The following is a 27,456-nucleotide window of genomic DNA, read 5'->3' as shown; positions in this document are numbered from 1 at the left end:
TTCCCGCCCAGCGCCTCGCGAGAATTCCAGATCCCACGCATGCGCCTCGCGTGTGGCCGTAGCCGTTTCCGCCCCGGTTGGCCGTGGCACTCTCGGTAGTTTTGACACCTGCGGCTCTGTGGCTTCAGCGCTTGCGCACCGTGGTTCCCGGGGGAGGCGGGGGTCGAGAAGGACAGATCGTTAGCCGGCAGTGTAAGGGCGATGGTCTGGGTGGGCTCTTGAGGTTCCAGGTTTACCTCTGCGGAGCTGTGCAGCCCTACTGTGTGTGGGGGGCTGGGAGGGTAGCTGAGGGCCGCAGGGATGCTTACTGTGGCTGGATCACATTCAGGCACGATTTTTTTTTTTTTAAAGATTTATTTACAGACTGGAGAGATGGCTCAGGGGTGAAGAGCACTGGCTGTTCTTTCTTTCTTTGAACTCTCAGCACCTGCATGATGGCTCACAACTATCTGTAACTTCAGTCCCAGGGGCTTTGACACCCTCTTCTTGCAGGCACACATATGGTACGCAGATGAAATACACACACACACACACACACACACACACACAGAGAGAGAGAGAGAGAGAGAGAGAGATTTCAAAAACATTAAATATTTATTTTTGTTGTGTTAATGAGCATTTGTAGTTTAAGTGCCCCTCATGGGTGTAGTGCCCACTGGGTTCAGAAGAGGGTGTGGGTTCTCAAGAGCAATGGTTCCCTACCTTCCTAATGCATCGTCCCTTTAAGGCAGTTCCTCATATTGTGGTGACCCCAACCATAAATTATTTTCGTTGTTACTTCATAACTGTAATTTTTGCTATCGTTGTGAATCATAATGTAAATATCTGTTTTCTGATGATTTGAGTGTAGGGAAAAGGGCCAGTCAAAGAAACACACTCTGGCTCAGAGACCCGAGTCAGTGAAAGGAATATTTTAGCCCTGAACCCAGAATTAAAGAAACACACCCTGACTCTGAAACCAGTGCCAAAGAAACACACTTTGACCCTAGAATCAGAGCCAGTGAAAGAAATACACCCTGGCCCCAAAACTAGAGCCAAAAAGCTAAAAAAATTAAAAAGCATAAAAAAAAAAGCCAGTGAAAGAAACACATTTTGGCCCTGAAATTAGTCATCTCTGCCCCTGACCAATTAAACTAATCCCTGAGCAGGGAAAGCTAATCAATTCCTCTTCTCCCTGGGAAAATGCTGTCCCTAAGAAACCCTATATAAGCCCTGCAAACAGAGGCAGACTGAAGCCTCTTTAGCTGGGGGAGCCTTCTAGCAGAGTTGTTAGAACTTCGCTGGGGAAGCTGGAGATGGAGGAGCAGAGCAGAGCAGAGCAGGGCTGTAACACTTTCACAGGGGAAACCTCCCCCTAGCAGAGTGTAGTTGTTACACTCAGGGTACCTGAACCAAACTGTAACACCTTCTCTGGGGGAGCTCTCTTCTGTGAGCAGAGCTGTTACATCGGGGAAGCCTTTCCCTAGAGTTGCACTGTAAACTGCCACACTTACTGTGACCTGTGCTATTCCCTGGCTCCTGACTGCCAGAATGCTCATCCACCCGAGCTGTAACACTCAGCATTCCCTGACTCCCGTCTTCCAGGATCCCTTTCCATCTGAACTGCAATGCTTACACTGAGGTGGCCCCCTGTGAAAGGATCATTTGATCTAAACGAGTCATGACCCACAGGTTGAGAAACACTGCTCTATAGAACTAGAGATATGTTTGGTTTTGAGCAGCTGCGTGGGTCCAGGTCCTTGGTAAGAGCAACAAAATGCTCTTAACTGTTGAGCCATTTCATGGGCCCAGTAATGTGCATATTAAAATCAGTAGAAGAGAGGACCCAGAATCTCGTCATCAGAGAAAGCGACGGAGGTCGTGGGGAAGTTAACTACTGTGACTCCAGCTTTCATGAACAACACAGTATGTTCCCTGTAGCCATCACAATTACTATGTACAAGTTAAAAATAAAGCAGGGGCTCTCGTTCGAGGGCTTCAGTGGGCAAAGTGCCTGCTGCACAAGCATGTGGACCTGAGTTCAGATCTTGACATCCACATAAAAAGCCAGAGAAGGTGGTGCCCATCTGTAACCCCAACTCTAATGGAGACAGGTGTATTCCTGGTGCTCAGTGACCAGCCACCCCTGCTGAGTGGCTGAGGTGCAGATTCAGTGAGGCCCAGCATACACAGAATCTCATGTAAGCGGAGTTGTCTTCAGTGAGGCCCAGCATGCACAGCATCTCATGTAAGTGGAGTTGCCTTATAGTTCTTTAAGTTGACTTATTCTTGACCTCTTCAAAGTGTACAGTTCAATATTTTTTGTTGTTTTTGAGACAGGGTCTCACTAAGTAGCCCAGGTAGACTCCTGAAGCTATATATAAAGACAAATGAGAGCTGGAAAGGTGGCTAAGGGGTTAAAAGCTCTTATTGCTCCTCCAGAGGAGCTGGGTCTGCTTGCCAGCGCCCATGCTAGGCTGCTCACAGCTGTCTGTAGCTTCATCTCCAGGGGATTAGAGGCTCTCTGCTGGCTTCTGCAGGGCACTGCACTCATGCGAGCACAGAAAAATACAAATTCAACCAGATGGGGAGGGCCGGTTAGAGGAGCAGAACAAACAGAAGGAGAATTTATCAGGTTAGCGAAAGTGAGGACTGGAAGTCTAGCGATGGCTGTCTACATCATGCAGCTGCAGAGATCCAGGATTCTAATCCCGGAAGCTAGGTGCCTTGGTAGTGGTAGTACCAATCCAACTTTGAAAGCCTGGGGGTTCCCTGGAGAGCCACTAGCAAGGAGTTTGTTGAGTCTACAATTACCTCCCTATGTTTATTTGTTTTGAGACAAGTTCTCCTATTGCTCAGGCTGGTCTTGAACCCCCTTCCCCATGCAGCTCAGTATGACCTTAAACTTCTGCTCCTCCTGCTACCACTTCCCAAGTGCTGGGGATTACAGGTGTGCACCACTAGACCCGGCTTATTTTTTTTTTTGTTCTGAGTGTGAATCTCATGTTAGATGTGTTTTCTGTAAACACCCCCACATTTTTGTGCACCACTTTTTCGGTCTGTTCATAAGATCCTACAAAAAAATTTCACAATTTTGGTGAAACCAAGTGTAGGTGTTTTTCTTTTCTTTGTGCTAATAAAGAAAAGTGGGGAAAGCCTCTCTGGTAGTGGCAGCTAGAGCATGCCTCTCAAGAAGTATCTTTTTCATCCCTGTCTAGAAGAGAAGAAACACGGAAGCAGTGCCATGAAGAGCCCTGGTTCCCACTCCATGGCTGTGAAATGCTCAGGGCATAAGAAATCCCAGTCTTTGGCCATGCGCAAATGGTAGTGATGTTGGCTGCTCCAATGGGGAGAACAAGGTTCCCAGAAGGATGGTCCTTCAGGAGGAAGCATGGAAAGTTCCTGAACCAAGATGAGCAGGAAAGAGAGGAGAAAGGGAAGAGGAAGGAGAGAAAGAGGAAGAGGAAGGAGAGAGGAAGAGAAAGGAAAGGAGGAGGAAGGAAAGGAAGAGGAAGGAGAGAACAAAAATGAGAGGAAGGAGAGGGAAAAGAAGAAGGAAAGAGGATGAGAAAGGAGAGAGGAAGAAGAAGGAGGAGGAGGAGAGGAAGAAGAAGGAGAGGAAGAAGAAGAGGACAGAGGGGAAGAAAGGAGGGGGAGAAAGAGGAAGGAGGAAGAAGGAGAGAGGAAGAGGAAGGAGAGGAGAGGAAAGAGAGAGAGGAAGAGGAAGGAGGAGAGAGGAAAGGCTTCCGCACTTCTCACTGGTTTCATGGCAGTAAACTCACCCCTTGTTTGTGCTGACAACAGTCAGAACTCTGGCCTTCCTTTCTCTAGGAGTGTCTGCATCTCTAAGTTTCTTTCCTCTTCTCTCCCTGATCCACTAATGCAGGCTGCTGGGCTCTCCTCAGCTCTCCGAAGTTTCTTGCCTTTTTTTTTTTTTTGAGACATGGTCTCATTATGTACCTCTGGCTGGCCTGCACTCACAAAGATCCACCTGCCTCTGCCTTTGGAATGTTGGGATTAAAGGTATGTACCTGCCATGTCAGAGAGAGAGAGAGAGAAGGTTTTTTTTTTTCCTGTGTGTGTGTGTGTTTTGTTTTCTGAGACAGTGTTTCTCTGTAGCTTTGGGAGAAGAGAGAGAGTTTTAAAGAAGGTGTTGCCTCCATTGCAGAGAAAGAGCAGTGTGGTGGAAACCTTCTCCTAGAGTCTATATATTTTTGTTTGTTTTTTGAAACAGGGTTTCTTTGTGTAGCCTTGGCTGTCCTGAAACTAGTTCTGTAGGCTAGGCTGGCCTTGAACTCACTATCCTCCTGCCTCTGCCCTCCTGAGTGCTGGGAGTAAAAGTGCGTGTCATCACCACTTGGTTTAGATACCTGCATCCTAATCTCAGACCCTTGACACCCAGGCTTAGTCCTGGCCCCTGGACAGAGGCCATGAAGGCATGAGGGGTGGAAAAGATTCTGTAGATGTGATGAAGATGAGGCACTGGGTTGGGAGATCTACATGGCTTGCTTCAGAGGACCATCTAGGCCTGAGCACTCAAGGGCTTAGAACGAAAGAGCCCTGAAGAAGAAGGGGCCCAAGTCAAGACTGGCGGCACAGTTATGCCTTGGGTCTTGGGGACTGAGGGGAGCATGTGGACCAACCTGGAGTTTGGTTCACAAGGTCCCTTTGGTACTTATAGTCCATAGAGTTTCAGGAAATGTGTGGCTTCTGTTTGCAGCATCATTTGCCTCCAGGATCTAGGTTTATGTTCGCTGGGTGCAGAGCCCAAGGTTGCCAGCAGAGGGCAGCAGCCACCAACAGAAAGGCCAGCAGTGCCTGTCTTGGCTAAGAGCATGGCAGTCGGTAAAGAGGGTGGTTAGTGATAAATCCTGGCCCCACTGCTAGTGTTTCCACAGACTGCCCAAGCCTCATAACTGTCCCCCACATTTAGTGGTCCTAGTTTGGTCCTATTTAGGTTCCCCCGCTATCAATCCAGAGTCAGTGAGCTCTCACTAGCTCAGGTCATCTGTTCTGGTGGGTATCACCATCATGGTCTTGACACCTTTGCTCATATTATCACTCCTCCCTCTCTTGAACTAGTCTCTGGAAGCTGGGCCCAGTGCTTCCATCAGTTGCTGGACGAAGGTTCTATGATGACAGTTAAGGTAGTCATCAATCTGATTACAGGGGAAGGACAGTTTAGGTATCCTCTCCACTATAGCTTAGAATCTTAGCTGGGGACATACTTGTGGATTCCTGGGAATTTTCCCAGTGCCATGTTTCTCATTAGACCCTTAATGGCTCCCTCAATCAAGGTCTCTTTCCTTTCTCTCCCTCTCTGTCCTCCTTTCTTCTTGAACATTCTGTTCCCTCATGTTCTCTTCCTCCCTTCCCTTCTCCCCTCCCTTTCCATCCTCTCTCCCTCCCCCCGCAATTTTCTCAGGAGATCTTGTCTGTTTCCCCTTCCCAGAGGGATCCATACAGTACTTGAACTGGTGTCTTGGAACATATTATCTTTGGAGGAATGCCTTGCTCAGCCTAGATATAGAGGGGAGGGCCTTGGTCCTGCCTCCAAGTGATGTGTCAGACTTTGTTGACTCCCCATGGGAAGCCTCACCCTTTCTGAGGAGTGAATGGGTGAGGCGGGAGGAGGGGAGGGACTGGGAACAGGGATAGCTATGTAAAATGAGAAAAGATTGTATTAAAAAAAATTTAGAGCCGGGCGATGGTGGCACACGTCTTTAATCCCAGCACACGGGAAGCAGAGGCAGGCGGATCTCTGTGAGTCCGAGACCAGCCTGGTCTACAGAGCTAGTTCCAGGACAGGCTCCAAAGCTACAGAGAAACTCTGTCTCGAAAAAAAAAAAATTTAGATCAAAAGATAAATAAACAACAACAAAAAGGAAAAAAGAAAAATGAAGAGGGTGGTTAGCTGGGAACACGAAGGGGACAGAGACTTCAGATTAACCATATGTTCTGCTTCAGAGACCTAGCATGTCCTACCTGAGTGCTGGGTTTACAGAGACCTAGCGTGTCCTACCTGAGTGCTGGGTTTACAGGCATGCACCACCAGGCCTGGGCAAATCTGGACATTTAAGTGCAGATTTCCAAGGCTTTTATGTAGGTAATTTTTTTTTTTTTTTGATTTTTGAGACAGGGTTTCTCCGTAGCCGGCATCTCTTGCTTCCATTTGGATTCTGTGGCTGTGGGATTCATCTTCTGATCAGCACTAGACGCCCCCTGTAGGGGCATCCAGAGAGAAGGGCCTGTCTGCTCTGTACCTGCAAAGGCTCTGTCAGTTCTGTAGGGGGCTCTGTTAGGAGGTCATGAAGTGAAACTCTAGACCCTCATCCTGCATCCTCGTGAGCTTCAGAGGAGGATCCTGCAGTTTTAACCCTGGCGTGTCCTCTCTGTGACCTTCAGAGGAGGAACCTGCAGTTTTAACCCTGGCATGTCCTTTCTGTGACCTTCAGAGGAGGGATCCTGCAGCTCTGACCCCAGGTAGGTCCTCTTTGAATCCTCCACATGAGAAGAAAGAATTCCGGGGCTTTAGACAGTTGGGGTTTTTCCCATTGCTTTTTTTTTTTAGACAAGGTCACACTATGTAGCTTTGGATGACCTTGAATCCACATAAATCCACCTGCCTCTGCCTCCTGAGTGCTGAAATTAAAGGTGTGCACACTACCATGTCCAGCCAGAACGCTCTTGAGCCATTGGCTAGGAGCTGCAGTTTTCTACAGGGTGTATGTGGGAGTACCAACAGTAGGGGGCGCCAGAGGCCGCTGCTGCTCTGAGGAGGTTCCAGGACCAGGTGGTGTGGAGACGCCAGGTTAACCTTGTGGCTACAGCAAAGGAGCTGACTATTTAACTGGCATTTCGGGCATTAAGAAGAGTTTTCGTTTGAGGAAATCGTGGTGAATATGAGCAGCATTTTAAAATAAATGTCCCCACTTGCCCACATGAAAACACTGTCCCCATAAAGTTGCTCCCCATGAAATTTTGGGACAATGTATGACACGGATTCTAGTGTGCTGGGTGATGTCCTAAATGTAAGACTGTGGGACAGGTGGCTGAGGGATGACTGTAATCGCCCCCCCCGAAACATAGTCTCATGCCTAGAGGGATCCAGCATGCATGTCCACACACAGACATACAAGCACATCTGTACACAGACTTGTGAATGCACGATTCACACGTGTACATGCACAAGTGAATGCAAACACATGTGTGCCTGTGTTTAGTGTGTACAAACATACTCACATACGGAAGTATGCATATGGAATCAAGTGAAACATAAGCACACAAGGCACAAGGTATTAAATTACACATAAATGCATGTGTCCATGCACAGGTATGCATATACACGTGTGCATGCAGACATGCACATGCAAACACAAACACATACAGGCACGCAGAGCAACATGAGTATACGCATGCATGCACACGTACACAGAGGCACAAACAAATACTTGCACAGCTCATGCACACACCACAGGGAGCTGGCAGCTCAGGATCATCTAGAACAATCCACACTTCTGCCACAAAGGAAATAAATGGTCTCGAATGTTCTCAGGCCAACCATTTTCAAATCTGTAGTATCAATCACAGGGCTTATTAGGGACCTTGAAGACAAGAACAGGTTGGGACAAGAGCACTCAGAAGAGGCCAGGGTTGTGTATTCAAATTTATTTTGACAAATGCTCAGCCACAGTCTCCTATGGGTGTGTGTACATTCAGTTTTGTTTTGTTTTTGTTTTTGTTTTTTTAAAAAATGGTTTCTGTAAAAGAATTTTTGGTAATTACCTAATTTTGGATATGGTAGCTATATACAAAAGATCATTGGAAACCGCCTCACTGCACAAGAGAAAACAGAAGCATCAGCGCTCACGATTTTAGCCAACAGTGAAAACCTTTGAGGGCCATGACTTGGACCCCAGCTGCCGACTGCAGGACTCATGGCCTTGTCCTGAGGCAAGTGTAGGGAGCTGCCTCTTCCAGCTTGGGCGAGACACTTGGGGCTACAGTGCTGAGAGACCTCGCACAGCTGGTTAGCACACAAACTGAAGCTGGCCCAGGAGGCTTGTTTTAGAGGCTATTACAACGGTAAGTGCCAAGAATCTCATGTCCCCGTGAGTGAAAATATAGGTGTGTTACCAAAATAGAAGCCTTTATTGAAAAAAATCTTTGGTAGTAACGATATTCTAATTTTCTCTCAGCATTTGGTTAACTAATGAAATAAACTCCTTCCACCTTGAGCTACAGAAAGAAAATCCCTCCAGTCCACCACATTCTTGAGTTTTAGACGCAAACCAATAGGTGTTCTCAAAAGCGGCAAAGGAACCCACGGAGGCCCTGGGGCTTGGGGAAGCCCTGCAGGTGTCTTAGAGATGCTCCGCCTGTCACCCCAGCTTGTCTCACAGAGTGTGTCAGCTTGGTGTGAGGGGCCCTCGAGTGGCTGATGTGGAGCCTGCCAGGGACACCAACGGTGCTGGTCAACTGGGGCACCTGGACCCCTCGGTTACTGGCACAGAGTACAAAGCCACCATGCGTATACAGTTTGGGTAGCTAGGTCTGAACTTCTGAGTTCCCAGAAGGAGAGACAGTGGAGTCATTCAGCTTGTCCAACTAGAGCAGGTGACATCTTTGGGAACCTGAGTCTAAGTCATCCATTCTCCTGTAAAATATCACCAGGTTCCCGGACACCATTCTGTACCTATCCCAAGGCATCCTTCAGACAAAGGATGCAGACTCAGGCCTTGGCCCCTTACCACTGTGGGGGTGCTCTATGACCTCCACCCTGGGTCTGTGGTACATGCCCTCACCCCATTCAGCCCTGTCACCAGTCATCCTTGGCATTGAATACTAAAGATAAAAATGTCCCTGCTTAATGGCATTGTGCAAAAATGAGAAGAAACAGAAAGAAGAAGATGGCTGTCACATCAGAGTGGCCCTCCACGTGTGCAGACAAGAGCCACAGGCCCTGGTGGGGCTGAAAGTGCTGGCTCTGGGAAACCGGGTGGTCACTTGGCGATGGTCAGAAGCCTGCTGGCCTGTCATCGTGACTACAGCATGCCCCCGTGGTACTCGTAGCTGGGGGCTGGGCTGCCGTCACCTGCCTCTGGCCGGGTTGTGGGGCTGTGGTTGTTGCAAGGCACGTCCCTCGGTTTATCCTTCTCCATCCACGTGTCTAGTAGCTGTTGCTTGCCCTGCTCCTCACGCATGAACAACTCCACCATGAGAACCTTCTCCTTATGGATCTGCTGGCTGATGTCTTTGGGGATGTCGGGGATCACCCAGTCCACGAAGTCACTCATGAACATCACCAGGTTCTACAGGGAGAGATGTGAAGGGGACGGGGTCAGAGTGGCCCACCCTCATCTGTTCACTCCACCTATGTACCCCACCTATGATCCTCTCCTATGCACCCCACCTGTGCACCCCACCTGGGAACCCCACTTGTGCACTCTACCTATGCACCCCACTTGTGCACCCCACCTAGGAACCCCACCTGGGAACCCCACCTGTGCACCCCACTTGTGCACTCCACCTTTGCACCCCACCTATGAATCCCACCTGGGAACCCCACCTGTGCACTCACCTATGCACCCCACCTGTGCACCCCACTTGTGCACCCCACCTAGGAACCCCACCTGGGAACCCCACCTGTGCACCCCACTTATGCACTCCACCTGTGCACCCCACCTATGAATCCCACCTGGGAACCCCACCTGTGCACTCTACCTATGCACCCCACCTGTGCACCCCACCTAGAAACGCCACCTGTGCACCCCACTTATGCACTCCACCTGTGCACCCCACCTATGAATCCCACCTGGGAACCCCACCTGTGCACTCTACCTATGCACCCCACCTGTGCACCCCACCTAGGAACGCCACCTGTGCACCCCACTTGTGCACCCCACCTAGGAATCCCACCTGGGAACCCCACCTGTGCACTCCACTTGTGCACCCCACCTAGGAACCCCACCTGGGAACCCCACCTGTGCACCCCACCTATGAATCCCACCTGGGAACCCCACCTGTGCACCCCACCTGTGTACCCCACTTGCACATCCCTGTGTGCCCCACCTATGCACTACCTCCTGTCTACCTGCTTCATGTAGCAGAAGCCACCCCTTTACTCCTTGTCCCTGTGCATGTCCTAGTATTCTGGGCCTCAGTTTCTCAGAAGGTGTAAACTGGACAGGGAGGTGCAACCCCTGGAAACCTGAGCTTTTTCCCCCCTTTTCTTTGAGACACTGGGGATGAAGCAGGGTCTTGCGCTCCACTGCTCCGTGTTGGCTTTCTTGAGGAATCTGGACTGAGTGGGCAAAAAAATGCTCTGAAAGATGGATTCTTCCGTCGGGATCTTCAGAGTGACTGACCTCCCAGGCCATCAAACACAGCAATGACACGAAGGCTGCAGCGAACACTGTCAAGGCAGCAATGGCCTGTAGTGCCAGGAGCGAGCTGAGGGCTGCTCCTTGAAGCCCGAGGCTGGCTAGGTTCTTGAGCACTGGCCATGCCAGTGCAGATGTTTTAGGGACAAAATGAAAGTCAGTCAGCTTGTATGAGAGACCATCATTTGTTCGTAGACACCTTCGGGCTGCATTTGTTGGCTCCTGGGCGTCAGTGATTGACCTCTGTTCAAAGGTGACTGTCTGAGCTATGCTCCCAGCTGTGTGGCACAGCTAAGGATCCCCTGCCCTCTCGTCTCCCTGGTCCCAGTATGGCTGTGGGAGTCAGCAACCAGTCATTTAGGATGATGAGGGCCCATTATGTTCTGGTGTTTGGGGCAGTGTGTGCCTGTTGGGATGGACAGAGCTGTCCCCAGTGCAAACCCTCTCCTGCCTGCTAGGCTGTCTCCTTATCTTAGAACAGTGGTTCTCAACCTGTGGGTCACAAACCTTCAGTGGGGTCACATATAGGATATCCTGCATATCAGATATTTACAGTACAATTCCCAACAGTAGCAAAATTATTGTCCTGAGGTAGCAATGAAATAATTTTATGGTGTGTAGGGGTCATCAACACAGCATGAGGAACTCCATTAAAGGGCTGCAACACCAGGGAGGCGAGAACCACTGTGCTAAGCTTCTCCCAGTAGCCCTCATCTGTGCTGGCTAGTCTTCTGTCAACTCGGCACAAGCTAGGGTCACCTGGGAACAATGACCCTCAGCTGAGAAAAGGCCTCCATCAGACTGGGTTGTAGACCAGCCTGTGGGGTCATATTCTTTGATACTCTTTGTAAAAATTTTAAGTGTGTGTGTGTAATTTAGCCCATAGTAGGGCTGCTGCCTGGGTCTGGTGTTATCTGAGAACCACTGCATCCAGTCTGAACTTGCCTGGCCCCTGGCACAGAGACAGAGGGAGACAAGCAGGGACAGAGAGGCCTCTTCTTCCTACAAGTCTGCTCTATGGAGCCCACTGCTCTCACAATCCCACCTTCCCTTGCCTGTCCCCTGAAACTCTCCTGATCTTTGCTCAGGTTCAGTTCATTCAGTGTCCTCCTCAGAGTCCCTGAAGACATATCAAGGTACCTGCCTCCTGCCATGATCAGCTCCCCCTCCTGTTGGCACTTCCCAAGTGCTATCCCTCCACTTTCTAGAGACAGATGTCCCCAACCCACACATACCTGGAAAACAATGACAAAGGCCAGTCGGGCGGCCAGGACAGCCCAGAAGTCTTTAGAAATGTCATACTTGTGTTCTGACCACGGAGGCTCACGGTAATCTTTGTACCTGCAAAAGGTGTGGGGAGTCAAGGGCAGGCCAAGTGGATCTTGGGCTCTGGAGAGAAGCTGAGCCAGGCTCTGAGGCCCGCTGCCGGGAAGGCTTGCTCTCTGCCTAGAAATTCTCTCCAACCTGGATGGGGTGGTCAGGACTCAGGCACTTGGAGAAAATAGATACCAGGGACTTTTTTTTAAAAAAAAATATTTATTTATTTACTTATTATGTATACAAAATTCTGCCTGTGTGTGTGCCTGCAGGCCAGAAGAGGGCACCAGACCTCATTACAGATGGTTGTGAGCCACCATGTGGTTGCCGGGAATTGAACTCAGGACCTCTGGAAGAGCAGGCAATGCTCTTCACTGCTGAGCCATCTCTCCAGCCCCTACCAGGGACTTTGGACAGTGTTGAGACTCAGGACTTTTGAGACACACAAGAAGTAGTGTGTGTTATGAGATGAACTTGAGCCTTTACGGCCAAGGGTGGGACATCCTGATTTAAACAATGTGCTTGGTGTCATGTTAACAAGGATGATTAATGTTTTTCTTTTGAATTTAATTATGTGTGTCTATGCATGTGCATTCAGTGTCGTCAGAGGCAGGAAGGGAGTAGCAGACCACCCTGGAGTTAGTGTTACAGGTAGCTGTGAGCTGCCAGATGTGGGCTATGGGATCTGAACTCGGGTCCTCCAGGAGAGCAGCTAGGGCTCTTAACCACGCAGCCCACATGGGCTTGCTTGTCTACTTGACTGGATTTGGAGTCGCCATGGAGGGCTGGCGAGCTGACTCTGTGTAAAGGCGCTGGTACCAAGCCTGACTACCTGAGTTTGACTCCTAGGACCCACATGGTAGCAAGAGAAAGCTGACTCCTGAGAACTGCCCTCTGCCCTCCATGTGTGCACCATGACCTCTGGGTAGGTGTGAGGGTGTTTCCACCAGAGGTTTAACTGAGGTGGGAAGACCCGCCCTGAATGTGGGCGGGACCCTCCATGGGCTGTGGTCCTGGACTGAATGCACAGGAGAAAATGAGCTGAGCGCCAGCAGCCATCTCTTTCTGCTTCCTGTCTGTGGATGCGAAGTGACCAGGCGTCCCCACTCCTGATGTCTTCCCTTCCCTCAGGATGGACTGGGGTTTCACACTGTGAGCCAGAACACCAGAACAGACCTTTCCTTCCTTAAGTTGTTGTTCTTATTTTGTTTTTCCTTTTGAGTCAGGGTTTCTCTGTGTAGCTCTAGCTGTCTGAGAACCTGCTCTGTAGACCAGGCTGGCCTCGAACTCATAGATCCTCCTGCCTCTGCCTCCTGAGTGTTGGTATTAAAGGCGTGCGCCACTACCGCCTGGTCTGTAGTTGATTTTGTCAGGTATTTTACCACAGCAGTGAGATACATGCGTCATATAACACAATTCCCAGCTAGCGACAGAGTCTCTAGAGCAACTGGTATGTCCCAGGCTGGTCACTAAAAGCTGACGCCCAGGGAGGGGACACCAGGAGGAGGTACTTGGCCCCAGAAGCACAGCTCACGTTTACTAACAACTTGCTGTGTGTTTCCCAAGCACTCGCTAGCCCTCTCTGGACCTCAGTCTGAACATTCCCTCACTTGTTTATGTCGTAAGCATTTGTGAGTTGTGCCCAACACCACCCCAGAGGGCACATAGGTGAGAACACAGCGGATGGAACCTTTTGTTCAGGGACGGAGTTGGACAGGAGTCTCTAGGGCCTGTTTGCCATGGAACCACCAGCTCCCCAGATGGGACTGGCTGGGAACAGTAGCAGGTGCTGAGCAGATGCTGTGTAGTCACTGATAGGAACAAACAGCCTGTGCCCCCAGTGTTACCACACACGTCCGTTCCGCCTTTTCCCCTCCAAACCTTGGGTTACCTGGAAAACTCCTATGCATCCCTGAAAGCCCACTCATGACTCTTCAGTCACCACCCCCCACCAGCCATGCCGACCTTTAGATTCATTGTCTTCCCATTCCCGGCTTTACTAGTCAGCCCCCTTCTGGCCTCCATGGGGAGAGGAGAATGTGGTCTCTTGGGGTGGATGGGGCTGACCTGGGCCGTGCTTGCTTTAGCACAGGAATAAACAGGAGCCTGCAGGAGTCCTGGGTCCTATTCACTGCTTCTGCTGTTCTCTGGGCTTGGTCGGGCTCCAGCTTTGGGGGGTAGCTGTGGTGGGTGTGTCTGGTGTACCTGGGGAGCTCAAGGAGGCTGAGGCACAGGATTGTGGTCCAGGCGGTGGGAGTCAGCTAGAACTGGAGCTGGGGACCAGGGCCTCTGCTTGCATGGGCCCAAAGCAGCAGGGACATAGATGGGGTCTGGGCCCTGTGTTTTTGGAGATCTGCTTCCTGGGCTTGACCTAGAACTCTCTACCTCCCTGCGTTTAAGCCTGCTGCTGCCACTCTGCCAGGAGTGTGCAGAAAAACAACAGTGATTTCTGTTTTCTCTTAGTGACTTTTCCTCTAAGCTTCCATTTTCCCGAACTCTGTAGCACCTGATGGCGTCCCGGCTGGGGGTACTTTCAACAACACCAGAGTGTCCTCTAGTCTGGCTGCCCAGTACGAGGTTGGATTTTGAAGTAGTTTCCTAACAGCGGTGGCAGAGCACCTGTCCCCCACACCTCACACTTTGCTCCCCAATCAGGAGCCCTCCCCCACACCAGGGAGCATCATTGCTTCCCTAGGAATGACCAGCACCTCTGCCGGTGCACACACAGAGCCCCAATCAACAGCTCCACGAACAAAGTTTCAATTCTACAGGGAGCAAAGCCACCGACACTCAGAGGAAATCCACTTTGAACTTGGCCCTTTCCCTGGCTAGCAAGAGGTGGACTAGCCTCTCTCTCCTGGCTGGAAAGTCCCAAGACTGGTGTCTTCTGCAGACTACTGGGCAGGGGAGGTCGGAAGAAGCAACAAGCTTCTGAAGTGACTTGTGTTTTCAACTTGGGAGGGTCCCCTGGGCTGTGCATTTCTGTCCTAGGCTACGTGCAGAGAGAGGGCTTTCAGAGATGAAAACCATACTGGACTGTCTCCTCTCAAACCTGCCTCCATAGGCTCCACCCCTGAACAAGGTCCCAGGATAGCTGCTGTTCTACCCTGGCACAAAACAAATAGAAATGATGTCTTCTTTTCTTTCCCCGTTCTTCTTCCTTATAGTAGCCTTAGGCTACTTGAATAAATAGGTTTATTATTTATAACTTATTTATTCATATATAAATATCAACATAACAAATATATTTATAAAGATACAAATCTATCTATCTATCTATCTATCTATCTATCTATCTATCTATCTGAGTCAGGGTCTCATTAGCCTAGGTTGCCTTGCACTGATCCTCCTGCTTCCATCTCCCTAGTACTGCGATAACGGTGTCAGACCCAGCTTCTTAAAGGCACCTTCCCTCTGCCACCCCGAGGAGGAGCTTCCTTGCATGGGAATCTTCAGGGATAACTCACATCCACCCCAGAGCATGAGCTAAGGTGTAACGTTGGCTTCTGGGGAATAGATCACGTGTAAAACCAGAACTCTCTGCCCCTTCCCGCCAGACTACCACATGTTATTTATTTATTATTAAAGACGGGGCAGCCGGGCGGTGGTGGCACACGCCTTTAATCCCAGCACTCGGGAGGCAGAGGCAGGCAGATCTCTGTGAGTTCGAGACCAACCTGGTCTACAAGAGCTAGTTCCAGGACAGGCTCCAAAACCGCAGAGAAACCCTGTCTCGAAAAACCAAAAAAAATAAAATAAAAAAATAAAAAAAATAAAGACGGGGCCTCAGCTGGGCAGCGTCCACCTCTAATCCCAGCTGTCTGGCTTTAAGTCGTAGCGTTTGGACTCAGACTTGGAAGATAGAGGCAGGCAGATCTCTGTGAGTTTGGGGCTACCTGGACAACATAGAGAGTTCTAGGCCAGCCAGGGCTACATAGTGAGACTGTCTCAGAAAAGTAAGCAAACAGCCAGGTGGTGGTGGCAGTGTGGCACCTGCCTTGAATCCCAGCACTCTGTAGGCAGAAGCAGGCAGATCTCTGAGATCGAGGTCAGCCTGGTCTACAAAGTAAGTTGCAGGATGGCTAGGGCTACACAGAGAAACCCTGTCTCAGATAAAAGTAAACAAATAAACAAACAAAAAAGAAAGGGTTTGGGGTAGTCCAGGCTTGCCTCATTCTGCCTTGGCCTCTTGAATGTTTGGATTATAGGTATGCACCACCATGCAGGACATCATACATGCGCATGTGTATGTGTGCACATGTGTGTGTATGTCTTCAAATACACACATATATACACATATATATCTTTTGTTTTTCTGCTTTTTAATTTTGAAAAAATATTTTTACTTATTTTAGGTATATGAATGTTTTGCCTGAATATATGTATGTTTGTGTACCACACAGAGGCCAGAAGAGGGGAGCTTCAGAACCCCTGTAACTGGAGTTACAGATGGTTGTGAACCACCTCGTGGGTGCTGGGAGTCAAACACTGGTCCTCTGCAAGAACAGGTACTTTTAACTGCTAAGCCACGTGTCTGGCTCATGTTATGTTTTTTTATGAGACAAGATCTGATGTAGTACAGGCCAGACTCAATCTCAATATGTAGCTGAGGATAGCCTTGAACTTCTGATCTTTTATTTCCACAAACCAGTATACTCTATTTGAGGCATGATCTCATGTAGTCCAGGCTGGCCTCAAACTCACAGCAATCCCCCTGCCTCACGCTCCTAGCGTGGGATTATATAGTGTGCCACCCCTGCAGTCATTTTACAAACTGCATGTAAGTACTCCTGGAGTCTTGCACCCGAAGAAGCCTGGCTCTGCCTAGCCTTTCCCAGCTGCCTCTGCAAGGCCTCTCTTCAGGAGGAGACATGAAAGCAGTACCTGCAGATCTGAACCTCATAGCCCAGGTCCAGTGGGTCATTGGGTGCTGTGCCATCCTGGAAGTCACTAACATTGAAGGAGGAGAGTGTGTGGTTGACGAAGCCGTGCATGGTCCCGTTCTGACTGTACATGTAGAGGTACACTAGGCGAGGGATGAAGTCAGACGTGAAGGAGATCACAAAGGCCTGCCAGAGAGAAGGAGCGAGGGTGAGGACCAGGGCAGGGCAGGGCAGGGCAGGATAGCGTGACTGAACAAAGGGTCAGGATGGTCCTGTTCATTTCCGCAGCTTACAGGAGCATGATGGGCTATGGTAGTTGTCCTTCAGGAGGGACAGTAGGGACAGTGGGCTGCCTTTCATAGGCTGTGTGGCTCTGGGTGCCAAGCTCGCTGTGCCATCCTCCTGTTCTTGTTTAACAGGTTGGCCATGCTCACTGGGCACAGACCTTACCTGTAACCTGGGCTTGCTGGGGAAATTCAGGAGCCCAAAGAAGGAATCTGCAAACTGTGAAGTTCTTGCCTACCTCTACGACAGACTTCATGCAGGGGCCTGAAGCCCAACAGCCTCTGATGGATGTGTGGCCTTGGGTATGTCACCTTCTCTCTCTGTGGCTTAGTTATCTATAGCATGGGGCTTGCCAGGCTATACCTCCACAGCTGTGTATAGGCTAATGGCTTGGTATGTGGCAAGAATATAGGTTTAGAATATTCTGGGAGTATCTAACGTTGTTGCCGTTGTCCTCATGAGATGCCCTACGTGTGCCCTGGCTTCACACATTGCACACAGGCTATACTCTGGGTCCCCGTATTCTGGACCCTACTTCTGCTCCGCCAGGGTCAGTCCTTCTCAGTTCCTTTAACAAGGGGCTTCAAGGCCTCAACTGGAGAAGTAGGCATTTGGCACTAGGGAAGGACAGTGTGGCTCCTAGTGGCTTGAATATCACCCCTATGCCTAGCAGGACCTGGATCCCAGGTGTTCCTGCATTGGACACCCTGGGCCTGCACTGTTCTGGGAGCTACCCCTGCTTCCCATGGGTGCTGTGTCTGCACACAGGGGCTCAGTCAGTGTATGGAGAGGCAGAAGGTTAGGGCACACAGCTGTGATGCTGCATGTCCACCTGGGGTTCCTGTGCCTCTGAGTGAGCCTTGGGCTTTGCTGCAGCAATATGGAGCCTGTGGGGACCACAGGGGCCAAGGGTTATCCCACTCCTGACCTAAGGCCAGGAAAGACTAATGGGAGCCATACTGTGTGCTGGGAAGACATGGTTATGAGCTGGGAAGGAAGCTAAGGGTGTGACACCAGGCTTGATAGAGACAGGGGTGCTAGCTTCGTCTCGCTTTCCAGCTACTTTCCAGCTACGTTACAAATGGGCTTTTGTTTCTTTGTTTGTTTATAGACAGTGTCTTAAGTATCCTAGGCTGGCCCTGAACTCTTTATGGTAATAAGGGTGACCTTGAACTTCAGATCCTCCTGCCTCCCTGTCCCGGAGTGCTGGAAGAACAGGTACGCTCCACCACACCTGGTTTATTCAATGCTGGGGATGAAACTCGGGCCTCGTGCATGCTAGACAAGCATGCAACCTATTGAGCTCCAGCCCTAGTCCTCAAGGAAAGTTTCTAAAGAGAGACACCAACAGCCCCATGGTCTCACTGCCCCGCCAGGATTCCCACTCCCATCACTTACATTAATGATGACAGCCAGCTTCCCGACGCCTCTGAGAATGTTGTACCAGATGCCTAGGGGAGAAGCAGATGGGATCTCCTGTGGACTGGTGTACAGTTTGTGGTGCCCAGGCAGTGCCTGGGTGGGCCCAACCTTGCAAGAACTGGGGCAGCAAGAGGGCCACCCCCGCAATGCTGGGGAAGGCACAGGAGGAGCCTAGGGAACACAATGCCCTGGCTGCACTGTGTTACCATGTCACATTATGGGTTATCTATGAGTTTCCACAACCTAGACACCCTGGTCCTTAGTGGCCCTGGACCTTCCCTGTAAACCTGTCTAGAGGTGCTCAGTGCAGGAAGATCCCTTTCCTACAGCCCATGACTTGACCTCTGGCTAGGGCACCCTGACTGTCGAGGTTGGGCTCTTGCTTCGGGGGTGATGCTTAGCAGTGTTCAAGCCAACCATCATGCCAGGACAGGACCTGGCTTCCACTATTATGATTCCAGATCAGCAGAAGGCTTATTCCCAGCGTGGTGGGACCTTGCTCCTCAGCCATCTTCCAATGGAAAGGAGAAGGAACAAGATTCAGGAAGGAGGTACCGTGCTTGTTAGGGGCCTTCAGGCTGAGATTCCTGCAGGGAGTCCCATGTACTGTACCCCCAGCCCCAACCTCACCCGTGAGGCTAGGTGTGTGTCCAGGGGGCCTGTCTGAACTGCAGTCCATTAGGCCAAGAGTGTGCCCTGTCCATATCTGGCTTTCAGTCTTGAGCCAGGTCTATGGCTTCTCATAAAGAAGATCCTACTGTCTCCACTCTTGGGGAAACTATGTCAGGTGTTTTGTTCCACGTGTGGTGTATGGCCAGGTGCCACATGTTCCCCCATCTAGAAGGAGTGGGACAAGCTTCCGAGCTCTCATTTTAGAGCTTCACACTGGTGGCCCACGAGGCCAGCAGGTGTTCAGTACTGGGCATCCCAGAATCTGGGAATCATGGTTTGACCAGCGTCCAAGGCTATAACAATGCACATGAATTTGATAAGTCCTCCTGCCCCAGCCAGGATAAAACAGCCCCCACCACGGCAATGAGACACCCATGCCACCAGGTGGGAAGTCTCAGAAAGAACCACCCCACATTCCTGCCCCTAGTAAGTGACAGTCTACTCTGAGGTGAGATGTTCACACACTTCTACCTGGTGCTTCCTGGGAAGGTGGTGGTTCTGTCTACCTTCCTGCTAGCCAAAGTAGTAAGCAGACAGGTGATCCCGTGTGATGAAAATGTCATAGGCATGAGGGAGCCAGCAAAGGCACTAGGAGGGGAGGGAATCCTTGTGAGGTCGTCACCAACATTCTAGTCACCGGTGGCAGCACTTCACACCTGGCCTCTTATGTCGTGTTTCAGGAGCTGAGAGCTCTGCAGTAGACTGAGAGCTAGCTGTGGTTCATGCATCACTTGTCTCCAGAGCCTCGCTGCATTGACCTATTAGGTGTTTGTTGAGTGGCTGCAGAAATGCATAAAGCCTTTTCAGATAAAACCAGAGCAGAGGATACTAAGGGCAGGCCCTACCGGCTGCAGACTCCTGGAGACTGTTGAGGCTGGCGAGACGGTCCAGCAGGCAAAAGCTCCTTTGCCCAAGCTGGATGACCAGAGTTCCATCTCCTGAACCACAGCGGGAGACAGAAGCCACTTGTGTAAGATGGGCTTCCTATAGAGATCCTGTGGCTGATGGTGGAGGCTCCTGCAGGTCAGTTGACCATACCTGTTCTCTACATACAGGGGAGTCCCTGATGCCACACCTCTTGGAACCACCAGATGCTTCTTGATGCTTTAGCTCTTTGCTTTATTTTTCTTTCTTTTATCTTTTCTTTTCCTTCCTTCTTTTCTTCCTTTCTAAGACAGCGTCTCATGTGGTTCAGACTAGCTTCAAATTCACTATGAGCCAAGGATGGTTTTGAACTCCTTCATCTTCCTTCTTCTACCTTCCGGGGGGCTAGGATTACAGGTATGTGTCACTGTGTTTGAGCCATGTGGTGCTGCAGACCAAACCCAGGGCTTTGTGCAGGGCAGGCAAGCATTCTATTGAGGCCAAATCCCTAGCCAAGCGAAGGTGAAGTTCAGGGTGGGCTCCACCTTACTTCACTGCATTCAATACCCACCGCTGTTGTTCGCCACAACTGGCAAACTCGCAGTGAAGCCTACTTTGTCTATTAATTTAATAAATACATTTACTTTTGAGACAGGGTCTTATTCTATAACTCAAGTTCTGGCCTGAAACTCATTTTGTAGCCTTGGCTGAGCTCAAACAAGCAGAAATCCTCCTGCCTCACCCTCCTGAGTGCTTGGATTTCCAAGTACAACTATGCCCTGTCTATAGACAAGTTTTTATTTGAACATTAGTTTTTAATTTTCCAGGGTCTAAAGCAGGAATAGGATTGCTGGGTGACTGATAATTTTGCAAACTCCAGTTGGAATGATCTTACCCTCCCTTCTCTTTATTTGATTTTTTTAGACAGGGTTTCACTGTGTAGCCTTAGCTGGCCTGGGACTCAGAGATCCACCTGCCTCTGTTTCCTGCTGGGATCAAAAACGTGCCAGAGCAACTGGCTAAAGTCTATTTTTACTTTATTTATTATTTCTGGAGACAGAATTTCACATAGCCCAAGCTACTTTGAACTTGAGATGAGGAGCCCAGAGTGACCTTGAACTTCCAATCCTCCTCTTGCTTCCACTTTCTGAGTGCTGGGTTACAGGTGTGTACCATCTCGTGTGGTTCTTCTTTTTCTTCTTCTTTCTTCCTCTCCTCATCCTCCTCTTCCTCCACCACTCCCTATGACGTTAAAACCCATTTCCAATAGCTTGGCAAGGAAGCATGCTGGTCAGACCAGATGTTCCACGAGAACATGGCATCCACTCAGTGCTGAGGCAGGTGACTAGAGCTTCTCACTGTGTGCAGTACAGTGCAGGGAGTCCTTCCTGCCTGAAGACTTGGATTCTGGGGTCCTCTTCATCGTCGATGTGTACCCCCCCCCCCCCCCAGAGACTTCCACCTAAGAGGCCGTGTGATAAAGGCTCCTGCAGTCCGGAGCACAGCTGCCGCTAGCCAGGGTCTGTGGGGGTGCAGGCCACTGGCGCCACTGGGTCTCCTGTCCCCTGGGAACGCTGGCCCAGAGGCTCTGCACGGATCAGAGGAGGAAGACAAAAGCCCCTTTGAGCAAAAGGTTACAGCTCAGGAGGCCACAAACAAGCATGTGAAAGGCAGATCACGCCTCCAACCAAATGGGCAGGAACCAGGAAGCAGCTGCTGATCTGTGAGGCCTGGGAAAAAGCAAGGAGCCTGGAGCGAGGACTCAGAGGACACTCCGTGGGGGCGGGGATGACAGCAGGCCCTAGGAGGCCACCCATAGTACCCTGCTCACTCTGGTGGGCTTGCAAGGTTTTAGAGGACATCCTCTAGGGCTAGCTGGCCTCTGTCCAGAAACAAAATTCATCAATGACATACCTACTGGGGATGCCACTGGGCACTTGTGAGGACCAATGGGGAACAATGTGGCTGTTTGCTTTTCTTTCCAGCAATGGGACAGTGAACTTTAGGGTTTCTAAAAAATCACCCAGGTTCCCTTTGGGCCTCTGGCATTCAGTACAGGGCTTTCAAAGTTGACCATCTGTTCATTGAGGAGATGGAGGACTCTGGTTCTTTGGGCAGTGGGACCTAGACTCTGCCCAGACTTCCTCTGAGCTTCCTCCAAAGGCCCAATAGGTGGAAAGTTCCAAAAGTTTGTATTGAACACATCTCTGGGTTTGTCTTAGAGAAGGATGTGGGGTGTCCATCCTGCAGCTCAGATACAGTCCAGACGTGGCCCAGGGCTCATTCTCCATCATCCCTCTGGGGAACAGCTTTTGCATTTGTAAAAGTAAAAAGAAAAAAATGCCTAGATTTGGCCTTCCACTGAGGATCCTTGTGTCCCTAAAGCTGTGGCAAGCCAAGAGCTCCTGAATGTCTCTTGCACCTCTGGGGTCACCAGCCTGGCCATACCTGGGTGTGGCTTACTCCATGACCACAATGGGGGCAGAGTAGAGACACTGGGGGCTGGAAGGGTCAGTTTGTCCAGGGACTTTCAATGATTGTACGTCTGTGGGCAGAACCCAGGGAGACCCATTTGGGTGTCTGTCTGTTTCCATTGTCTGAGTTGCTTGGATAGGAGGTGACATCAGGAAACCACAGTGTCCAAGCACAGCACAAGAACCTCACACATGAGTCTTGGCTCTGACTTCTTCTTCACCCAGCACCCATGTTTCCAGGCCACTCACTCTCAAGTGTTTCTCTCTCTCTCTCTCTCTGTATATATATGTGTACAGGCCTCGTAGCATAGTTGTAAGTTAGGCTATAGAACCACAAAGATGAAGTCACCATAGTTGATGTGCTACATTGTTACCATGGCAACTTCATCCGGCTCACTGTAAAAGACCACAAGGTGATAGAGAGCTTGAGCCACCTTCTCAGAGGCAGCTGGAAGGCTGAAGGATGTGGTCATCCATGGTAGGGGTTGACCAGAAGCCAAGTGATGGCCCAAAGAGCACCCAGCCTGGCAGAGACACTAACAAAAGCAGGAGAGAATATGGAGTAGCCGGTGCAATCTGAGGGTTGCCATAGGGGTGGATGGTACTACCCAAGGATTCCCCATAGAATGAACTGGATGTCTAGGGGCCTGGGGAAGGTCTTAGAAAAGTCAACACCACTGGGCATGGTAGCACACACCTTTAATTCCAGCACCTGGGATCCTGAGGCAGGTGGATCTCTGAGTTTGAGGCTAGCCTGGTCTACAAAATAAGTTCCAGGAAGTTAGGGCTACAAAGAGAAACCCCATGTCCAAAAACAACAACAACAACAACAACAAAACAAACAAACAAACAAACAAAAAAACCCCAAAACCCAAACCAACAAACAAAATAAAACAAACAAAAAATTCAATGCCACTCCTTACAGACCCCCATCACCGGGGAATATAATCTATATGGGAAGGTGGCCAATGGCTTCCCTTACGTGATTTACTATTTGCTTATTCCAAGCATCAGCATAAAGATGTCTTTCTCACTAAGACTGTATTCATCAGGAGCTGGATTAAAGGACAGTGGGCTCCAGCTTAGAAGAGGGACACTGTCCTTGCTGGCTCTGGCTGAGGTATGAATGGCATCTGGGGTTCTGTCAACTCCATCTTCCATGTCCTCTCCTCTTCCTGAATACATCCAGTGTCTCTCCTTAACTGCCTCTGATTACAGGTCACTCGTGCTTTTCCTTTGACACTGTGGACTGTGACAGCATTGTGTGTACCACTCCCCATCCCCCTCCTCCATGTATGATACACAGCCAAGCGACTCAGGGTTCACAGTCCCATGCTGAGTTTCATCCTGGCCTTGAACCTCAAGGGCAAGTCATCCAATAACATAACCGTACTTCCTCAGCACCCTCTCTCTTCAAAAACATTTTGTTTAAGGTTGTGTGTGTGTGTGTGTGTGTGTGTGTGTGTTTAGGTGCCCTTGTAAACCAGAAGGCGGCACTGGATTTTCTGGAGTTTAAGTTACAGGCATCTGTGAGCTGCCCAACATGAGGACTAGGAACTGAACTGGGTCCTCTGTGAGAACAGCCAGTGCTCTTAACTGCTGCATATTCTCTCCAGCCCCAACTACCTCTTCCCATGAGCACTGCGTGCTGTAGCGCTCCAGTGGTGGGAGGGACTTGATGAGAAGCTTATGCTCTGTCCCCACTGGTCTACCTCTTAGTTCTGGGGCCATCCCGGTGTTGGGGGGCAGGGGATGAGGTGTTGAGAATAAGCCTGGAGGAAAAATAGCACCTCATGTGTGTCTGACGCACCTCAGGAGAATCACTATGAACTTACTTAAAATGTGACTTTTGAGCTTTTTATTTTTATTTTATTTATTTTTTTGGGTTTTTGAGACAGGGTTTCTCTGTAGCTTTGGAGCCTGTCCTGGAACTCCCTTTGTAGACCAGGCTGGCCTCGGACTCACAGAGATCCGCCTGGCCTCTGCCTCCCAAGTGCTGGGATTACAGGCGTGCGCCACCACCGCCCGGCCCCTTTTGAGCTTTTTATGATTTTCTTTTTGTTGCGCTGTTCTGCGGCATGAGCTTTGTAGATGACAATGTCATATCACAAAACCAAAAGGTTGAACACATTTGGGAGACCTCTAACAGTAGACGGACGAGACAGACAGTCCCGCATCACTGGTAGCTGACTCAAGACAATCACTTGGGAAGGTCGTGGGAAAGCCCTTGTAGGGAACAGTTGTCTGGACCCCAGTGGCTTCTCAAGAGTAGCAGTTTCCTGCTCTTATCATGTGTGCTGGACCCATTCTGTAGCTCACTTACCAATGTCTTTGGCTCTGATGGCTACTGGCCTCCGTAGCTCAGTGACAAACTTCTTGGCATCCAGGCGGATCTCGATGATGTTGTTTAGCAGGGCAAACAGTGGAGCCAGAGGGAAGGATGCAACGAACAGGGTAACGAAGCCGAACTGAATGACTGTAGGAAGAACAAGCACTGTCAGCGACACAGTCACGTGCCACCCTGCCCCCAGCATGACTGCCTGGCGTCCTGTCTTGTGGAGCCCTCCTGTGTGAATCTGCCAGCAGGTGCATGAGGAGCCCTCTGGAGAGAGCCACTACCACCTTGGGCAATATCCAGGGGACTGAAGACAGAAGTCATAGCGTCAGGAATTCAACATGGCTGACCTTGAACTTGTGACAATCTTCCTGCCCCAGTCTCCCAAGTGTTGGGATTATGGCAGTATGCCGTCGTGTCTGGATTATTTATTTATCTTTGTATGTGTGACTGTGAATGTATGTGCACATGTGCATGAGTGTGCATGGAAGACCAGAAGATGTTGTGAATTTTGGTCCTTAGGTACCAACCACCGTGTGTGTGTGTGTGTGTGTGTGTGTGTGTGTGTGTGTGTGTGTGGAGGATCTTTCACTGGAACTTGGGGCTCACAGATTAGGCTGACTGACTGCCCAGGGAGCCCCTGTTTCTACTTCCCCAGTGCTGCAATTACAAGCATACCACTACCCTCAGCTTTTTATGAGGGTCTTGGGGATTGAACTCAAGTCTTCATGTGTGCAGAAAGTATGTCACATGCGGAGCCATCTCCCCAGCTCTACATGTGTCTCTAAATGTGTTCTGTTTATGCTCCCCCTCGTGTGACTCTTGAGTCACAGGTGTACATGAGGGTCACAGGTCTGACCTTATGAAATCTCTGCTCATAGGTAGATCACAGTGAGCTCATGGCCTGGCCTGTCCCCTCCCCGAGGCCAACCAAATCTCCCATGGTCAGAGGTTCCCTCGGGTCAGGAAGGTCTGTCTCTGGTACTGCGTCTCAAGGGTCCCTCCTGTCCTCTTCCATTGGGCTACGAGAGCAGGAGGACATCTTTCCTCCAAGGATTCCCCAGCCTTCTGTTTCCAGGCCTCATGCTGCTGGTCACCAGCTCTGGGCTTCTTCAGCCCTGGAAGCTACAGACAACCTGAGTCAAAACAGGTCAGGAAAAGGTCACCAGAGAAACGAGTCAGAAAGCTGGTCCAGGAGCTGTATGGCAGGACCCGGTCCAAGGGTGTTTCATGCCAGGGGGTAAATAAGGAAGCTGCAGAATGTCACCCTGTGCTCAGCTGGCTGAGTACGGCCATTGTTACCAAGGCGAGCAGGGCAGGAGGCTGTGAGAACTGTTTCCCAAGAGGTCTTGGTGAACTCTCATTGGCCCGGAAGTATGAGGCAGCAGGGTGGGGTGCCTCTGCTGAGATCTGGAGGTGCTGGGAGGTTAGGGTGGAACAAGACCAGCCATGAGCCATGGTTGCATGCATGGGCCATGGCTGCTGAGGTCCAGGCTCAGGGTTGCCAACTTAAAGTAATTTGGCACAACGCTCCAATTTACTATGCAGCCAAAGATGACCTTGAACTTCTAACTCTCCTGTCTCCCCTTCCCAAGTGCTGGGATTACAGTACAGGCCTGTACTACCAAGTCTGGTTTCTTCTGGGGATTGAACCCAGGGCCTTGTGCATACTAAGCAAGCACCCTACCATCGGAGCTACAGTCCCAGCCTTGGTTTTTCCACTTCTGTGTGATGGCACTGCCTCATCCAGCCTGAAGGGAATGAGAAAGAGACAATGGAGGGGGACGGGGACAGACTCTGTTGTTCAAGTTAGTGTGGGCACCTGTGCTCCTGTGCTCAGCCTTAGATTTCCCTAGAGGAGAAGAGAGCAGCTGATGTGACAGAGAGAAAGCCAGGTGAGGAGCGTGGCCTAGTGGGTTTCTCTGCACATAAGGCCTCTGTCCCAGAGATCTCCTTATCTCTAAGCCCTGGAGGTTCATGGGAGCCTGAGGTGAAAGTTCAGTAGCTGAGAGAAACGACCACATCTCAGTTAATCATAGGGCACTTCTCTGTGGTATCGGGTCTCCCAGAGCCTCCTCAGAGGGCAGAGGCTGACAATGGGGACAGGAGGACCAGTGCCCAGATTCTGCTGGCCAGGGCCCTGGGGCTGAACAGGGAGAAGAAAGGAGCTTGGAGTCCTGTTTGCCCCTTCACCATGCTCTCCTGAATCTTGGGGCAAGATGACCCCTGCCAGTCATGAGGGCAGTTGAGAGCAACCCGCTTAGAACCACATGAACAAACACAGAGCGGTGGAGGGTACGTGTGGGGGCAGAGTGCTCCGCAGTCTAAAGGGCACCTGCTCATCACTGCCCTCTAAGCCAAGGTTGAGGAGCACTGGGGCCACATACCAGACCTGCCCGGCCTCTCAGCACCAAGGCAAATGCAGAATCCAGAGCAGTTCCTGCCCTGCCAGGACCTGGGGCAGGCCTGATACTGAGCGTTTGAGTCCCATCCATGGTGACTGAGGCCATGTGAGTCTAAGCTCCCTTGTGCTTGAGTCTTCCTGACTGTGCTCACCCATCCACACAGCCAGTGAACATGCATGGAGCATCTGCTGTGCACTTGGGTTCATTCTAGGGGTGGGGGATGGCAGTAAAGAGTGGGAAAAGGGGGCTGGAGAGATGGTTCAGTGGTTAAGAGCATTGGCTGTTCTTCCAGAGGTCCTGAGTTCAATTCCCAGCAACCACATGGGGGCTCACAATCATCTATCCATCTATCGTGGGATCCAATGTCCTCTTTTGGGATAAAGGTGTGCATGCAGACAGAACACTCATACATAAAGAAGAAAAAAGTAAATCATAAAA

At 50.4% G+C, this 27,456-nt stretch overlaps 1 protein-coding gene across 4 annotated transcripts in view; it reads right to left on the bottom strand.

Moving 5' to 3' along the window:
• Positions 1–7,632: 7,632 nt before the first annotated feature.
• Positions 7,633–27,456, bottom strand: part of Ano1 (anoctamin 1) — a 151,954-nt gene continuing 132,130 nt past the window's right edge. For all 4 annotated transcript variants that reach the window (XM_041666615.1, XM_041666612.1, XM_041666613.1 and 1 more), the window contains 5 exons: positions 24,602–24,754; positions 18,245–18,297; positions 16,563–16,747; positions 11,597–11,702; positions 7,633–9,290 (listed from right to left, as the gene is read on the bottom strand). In XM_041666615.1, the coding sequence (XP_041522549.1) occupies positions 9,024–9,290; positions 11,597–11,702; positions 16,563–16,747; positions 18,245–18,297; positions 24,602–24,754 (764 nt within the window). In that variant the 3' untranslated portion in view covers positions 7,633–9,023. The remainder of the gene's footprint in view (positions 9,291–11,596; positions 11,703–16,562; positions 16,748–18,244; positions 18,298–24,601; positions 24,755–27,456) is intronic.

The sequence above is a fragment of the Microtus oregoni genome, unplaced genomic scaffold (genome assembly GCF_018167655.1).
Source record: "Microtus oregoni isolate MIOR12 unplaced genomic scaffold, Mior012 000016F_ref0000370, whole genome shotgun sequence".
NCBI classification, from domain to species: domain Eukaryota; kingdom Metazoa; phylum Chordata; class Mammalia; order Rodentia; family Cricetidae; genus Microtus; species Microtus oregoni.
The sequence above is the reverse complement of the archived record's forward strand: the minus strand, read 5'-3'. Positions and strand labels throughout refer to the sequence as shown.